The sequence below is a fragment of the Podarcis gaigeae genome (assembly GCF_964106915.1).
Source record: "Podarcis gaigeae genome assembly, chromosome: 10".
In the NCBI taxonomy this organism is placed as follows: domain Eukaryota; kingdom Metazoa; phylum Chordata; class Lepidosauria; order Squamata; family Lacertidae; genus Podarcis; species Podarcis gaigeae.
In genome coordinates, this window is record NC_139686.1 from 5,730,719 (window position 1) to 5,736,550 (window position 5,832).

Below are 5,832 nucleotides of genomic sequence, written 5' to 3' on the forward strand. Positions count from 1 at the left end.
TCTCCAGCTACTTACTGGACACGGCACCAAAATGAAACGAAGAGCCTGAACTCGAAACCGAAGGCAACTTGGGTTGGCAAGGGTCACATCCTGTTTAGGAATGAGTCATCTTCGTCTTCCAAGTGCCTCGGAATGGCGAGAAAAGAAATGAAACTGAACAACCCAGGCGCTGCGTGTATGATATTTCTGCATCAAGGCTTCACGGGGAAATAAAGGCGGGTTTTTCCTGGGTTGTCAGCGACACAGACAACGCCTTGGTTTTGTTTCTTGAAAAAGAGACCTCTGGAGAATTGCATGCGCAGTTCAGGTTCAAAATACACTACGGAGAGAAATACTGTAGAACTGAGTAATAATGGAAAACAATAGCACAGAGGCAGGGGGAATCCTGCTTGTATGTAAAGGCTTATATTGAGATCTTGAGCCACGGAAACTGGTCCGGTGCCAGGATCCGTTCCAGCAACATGTGAAGTCCTGTTGAAGCAGAGAGCTACAGGCCCAAGCTCTACCACGAGGGTAAGTGAGTCCACAGTGGTGTTTATCAGAAAGAGATCCATCACTGTTGTTTAAGCTGGGTGGAGAAACTATCAGAGGGTTGTGTTTGCTCCCAGGCAATTTCTCAGGGGCAAGAGACACTTAACACCTGTGCTGTGAAATCCCTGCTGTTCAAACTGCTGTGAAAGACGCAGCTGCCCAAGCTGATTTGAAAGTTGGCAACCGTAGCCTGAACCTGGCTGGTCCTCAGGAGTTGCTGATCTAAAACCTGTTAACGGAGAAATCCGAGGTCTCCCTTGGACAAAAAACAAGGACACCAGCCAGGAATACCAGAGCAAAACAGCAGCCAGTAGGCTTGGTCTTTATTGAAGACTGTTGCGACAGGACTCCCACCTGCCACCAGGTGGAACAAGATGAAAGCCCCAAACAAAAGAGAACCCAAACTTTTATTAGCTGCTAATCCCCATGTTACACCCCCCCTAAACTACATCACTAATACATCATGATTACGTCATGAAAGGGGAGGTCTGGTGGCAGGAATCTGAGCATCCTGGACCCTGCCCCATGGTCCCCCTTGCCCTCCACCAAACACCCATCAAGTGTAACAAAAGAGATATTTACATTTCCCTGTTTCCCAGCCAAGTTAATCACACCCTTTTGTCTTCATCTGGGTTGGTTATTTCTGGAATGGCTACCTGTCTGGCACTCAGGTATCAGGATGCCAGGGATTATCACTCAGGCAGAGGAGCTGCTGATGAGCTGAGCTCACACGTCTATATGAATTTCTGATGTTTTCCCAGTGAGCCAGTACATTTATCAGTGAATTGTCACATTTGGTATTGTGCAGCAAAGGCCCTTTGAATAGATAGGAAGAAACTGTGATGAAGTGTTTTGAGGGGACAAATCACAAAAGTCACAAAAGTGATGGTGCTGGTTTTGGTACTGGGCTGCATGTGCATGATATCTGCTGGAGGGGCAAAACCCCCCCCCCCCAAGCTATACATAAATTCCTGCAACAAACCCTTTGCAGCTTGCTTCAGAGATTTGTTCCCAGGTGGAGGGGTTCGGAAATCAAACAGACAAACAAACAAAACACTGCGCCACAGGGGGGTCTCGACCCCTGGAAATTTCCACGCAGCCCAAAGTGTTTTCCCGTGTAACAGAGGGGTGGAGCGCTGGAATCATATGATATGAAGTTGCTTTGTTTTCCTTCGGATGTTCCTCCTTGCCTCTTCCCCCTCTTGATGGAGCAGGTCTCTTGTTTGGGAAAACAGAATGTTTAAGTCATCAGAAGAGTAGCAGACAATTGGGGGGGGGGTTTCCCCTGTGAAATAAACAAAATTAATGTATTACATATATAATAAATGCACCAAGCAAACATCTACATAAATATACAAACCACATGTCTGAAGCAGCACAGGAAAACAGTCCTGGAACCGTTTTGGACTCCCAAATTGACCAAATGTTTGCTCTGCAAAGTCAAATGGAAAAGCCTCCCCATTGTCTTTTCCTTCACAAATCCTGTCTTAAGGGTATGTCTGTGTATGAATAGGGTGAGCCTATGACCATAGTGCAAGGAGATAAATAGGTACCGCTCTGGCCGGAAGGTAAACGGCGTTTCCGTGCGCTGCTCTGGTTCGCCAGAAGCGGCTTAGTCCTGCTGGCCACATGACCCGGAAGCTGTATGCCGGCTCCCTCGGCCTACAGAGCGAGATGAGCACCGCAACCCCAGAGTCGGCCACGACTGGACCTAATGGTCAGGGGTCCCTTTACCTTTATGACCTGGCCCAGGAACTAAGTATTCATCATTACAAAAGACTGGCCAGGCTCCACAGGGTATCCAATCAAGTAAGCATTAACAGGTAACTTGCCAGACAAGAGATAAACAACCCACTCAGATTTCTGCTGTAGACCACCTTTTCTGTGATGTAGCTTTGATGTTTCTGGGGGTTGTCTTGGACTCCAGGGCGGGCAATTTAAAATGTCTATATAAGGGCAGGCACACCTTTGTTCTGGGTTCTTCCTCCTTTCCTGCATGTGAGGGGAGCACCCTGTTGCAACAGTTCAATAAAGATCAGGCTTACTAGCTGCTTTGCTTCTTTGCCAATCTTATATGTAAGCAAATATAAACGCTGTAGAAAATATGCTCTGGATCAGTGCTCATATGATACTGCAAGATTGTCTTGTAAAGAAATAAAACTGGATCCTTCTCATATTACTTCTTACAAGTCTGGCTGATGAAGAATAGATCAAGATAGGCTGATGAAGCATTGAGCGAAACAGATTGGTTATCTGGAAACTCAATATTTGGTGACAGATTACGTACATATCAAACTTTTGAATTATTCTACCGCGACTGGAGAAGAAGATTTAGAGACTTTGGTTGCAATTTCTGACCATTTGCATTAGTCTATAAATAGTGTTTAGTGCCATTGTTATTGGCCATCGTGTTGTGTTATATTGTTCAGCTTCGCCTCGGCCCAGTATACCTGAAGGAGCGTCTCTACCCCCATCTTTCTGCCCGGATGCTGAGGTCCAGCGCTGAGGGCCTTCTGGCAGTTCCCTCCCTGCAAGAAGCCAGGTTACAGGAAACCAGGCATAGGGCCTTCTCAGTGGTGGCGCCCACCCTGTGGTACAGCCTCCCGTCAGATGTCAAAAAGATAAACAACTACCTCACATCCAGAAGACATCTGAAGGCAGCCCTGTTCAGGGAAGTTTTTAATGTGTGACATCTTAGTGTATTTTGGGTCTTTGTTGGAAGCTGCCCAGAGTTGCTGGGGAAACCCAGCCAGATGGGTGGGGTACAAAAATTATTATTATTATTATTATTATTATTATTATTATTATTGAGATTCCTGCACTGCAAGGGCTTGGAATAGATGCCCTCAAGGGCCGTTCCAACTCTACAATTCTGTGATCCTAGAACTATGGCCAGTCACAGTAACGAACCGGTGCTTTTAGCTCAAAGGAGTCCCTCTCACTGAGCTACGGCCCCTCCCTGAGGAGCACCCTCCATCTCTGGCACCAGACCACGCCTGATGAGTCTATCTTCTCAGCAGGTTTCTCCAGAAAGGAGCAAGATCTAAAGCCAGGCCTTAGGCCACGAATGAGGGTGTGGGCTGACATCACTCAACGCCCCTACACCATGCTAGCTTTTCCTGTTTCGGCAGGGATCACAACTGAGAGAGAGAGAGAGAGAGCGCGAGGTTGCTTCTTGTGAGATCGGAGGCAGCAGCATGGCTCAGCGGCTCACAGAGGAGCAACTCACGGAGTACAAAGAGGCCTTCTCGCTCTTTGACAAAGATGGCGATGGCGCCATCACCACCAAGGAGCTGGGCACCGTCATGCGCTCCCTGGGCCACAACCCCACCGAAGCAGAGCTGCAGAGCATGATCGACCAGGTGGACGCCAATGGCAGCGGCACGGTGGACTTCGCAGAGTTCCTCTCGCTGATGGCCAAGCAGTCAAAGGATTCTGACAGCGAGGAGGAGATCAGGGAAGCCTTCCGGGTCTTCGACAAGGACGGGAATGGCTACATCAGCACGGCGGAGCTGCGCCACGTCATGACCAACCTGGGGGAGAAGCTGACGGACGAAGAAGTGGATGAGATGATCAAGGAAGCCGATGTGGATGGAGACGGGAGAGTCAACTATGAAGAGTTTGTGCGGGTGATGATGGAGAAGTGAAAGGCCTAGGTAACAAACCATTGCAATTTTCTTTTTAAAATATTTTTTATTAGCTTTTTAACATGTCATTTCCAAAATTCATATAACATAACTGCTTTTCTTATACAATGTTTTTGACTTCCGTCAACACCTCTGATGATTTTCCGTTCTTCTGCATTTCTTAATTTCTCTGTTACTCTTAATTATCACTAACTAATAATTCTCCTCATAATCTTACTGGCAATATTTTCAAATAGTCCTCATATATTTACTCCAGTCTTCTAAGAATGTCTGGTCCCGCAGGTTTCGAATCCTTCCTGTTAGTTTATCTAATTCTGCATAGTCCATCAATTTCGGTAGTTCTTCTTGCTTCCATTTTTGTGCCAATAATATTCTTGCCGCCGTCAATGCATATAAAAACAACTTACAATCCTGTCTGTTAATATCATCTCCTACAATGCCAAGTAAAAAGGCTTCTGGTTTCTTAATTAATGTATATTTCAACATCTTTTTCATCTCATTATATATCATTTCCCAGAAGCTTCAAACCATTGCAATTTTCACAGCGGTACATTGCTTTGCGGCGGGGTGCAGGAGGCAGTTCCCTGCCCCAAGGTGCCTACAGTCCCAAAACTCAATTGGAGAGAGAACGAAGGGAAAGGAGGAATAAGAAAAGCCAGGGTGATACAGAGATGGGCATGAGCAGGTACTGGCACAGGCCTGTAGACTTTACTGTGGCCAACGATGACCACTAATTCGTGGAGCTCCATGTTTAATTCGCAGGGAGCTCTGTGGAGCTCCGCAAATTGCACTTTCCCTTAGTAGTCATTCACTTCTGTCCTCTGTGCTCTAACCAGAAGCCTTCCTTCCTGGGAAGGTGGTGGTGTAGCAGGCAGGAGAAATTTGACAATTAAACTGGACAAAGCGCCGCCTGCACTCCGTTTCTCTGCAACTCAGCAAATTTGAGAGGCTTCTCAAATTGCTGGAGGCAGCAAACAGTGTTTCTAAATGCCAGTTCCTGGAATCCACAGGAGGGGAGAGGGCTGTTTTTTATTTTATTTTTGAATCGGTTTTATTAAGATCTGGGGGGAAAGGAATACGAAGTTTATGACCAAATCTCTTTTTGTCAAAACTGGAAACCTAATCTAAGCGAAAACACAAACCAAAGAGAGAGAGAGAAAAAACAGGGAAATAGAGGAAGGAGAAAAGGAAAAAAGGGAAAAGAGAAAGCAAGAGGAAAGAGAGAGAAAAAAGAGAACTTCCTATTCTTCATCTGTCAGTTGTATATAAAAATTATTCAACACATCCAAAAAAGCCAGCAAAACTACTTTCAATATGCCAACATTATCTTCAATCCTCAACCCGAAGTATAATGACTTATTTTTTTCTTTTTGTGCAAAAAATTTAATATTCCCCCCCCCCATCTTTAGTAAATGTTGCCAAAGGCTTTTCTCTGATTAGGCATGTCAGCTTTGCCATCTCGGCTCAATCCAGTAATTTAAACAAGCGTTGAAGAGGGATCTTGTGTTCGAATCCTGCTTGTGGGTTTCCAACGGGCGTCTGGTTGGCTGCTGTGTGAACAGGGTGCTGCAGCAGCTGGGACACTGGTCTCTCACACTCCAGGTCTCCATAGCTTAGGGGTTGAGCATCTGCTTTGAGTGCAGAAGCACCCAGC

At 46.1% G+C, this 5,832-nt stretch overlaps 1 protein-coding gene across 1 annotated transcript in view; it reads left to right on the top strand.

The window, feature by feature from the left end:
• The first annotated feature begins 3,569 nt into the window (after positions 1 to 3,569).
• LOC310826262 (neo-calmodulin) overlaps positions 3,570 to 5,832 on the top strand; it is an 11,259-nt gene continuing 8,996 nt past the window's right edge. The window contains exon 1 of the mRNA XM_083701050.1: positions 3,570 to 4,187. Coding sequence (XP_083557176.1) covers positions 3,729 to 4,178 — 450 coding nt within the window. The 5' untranslated portion in view covers positions 3,570 to 3,728 and the 3' untranslated portion in view covers positions 4,179 to 4,187. The remainder of the gene's footprint in view (positions 4,188 to 5,832) is intronic.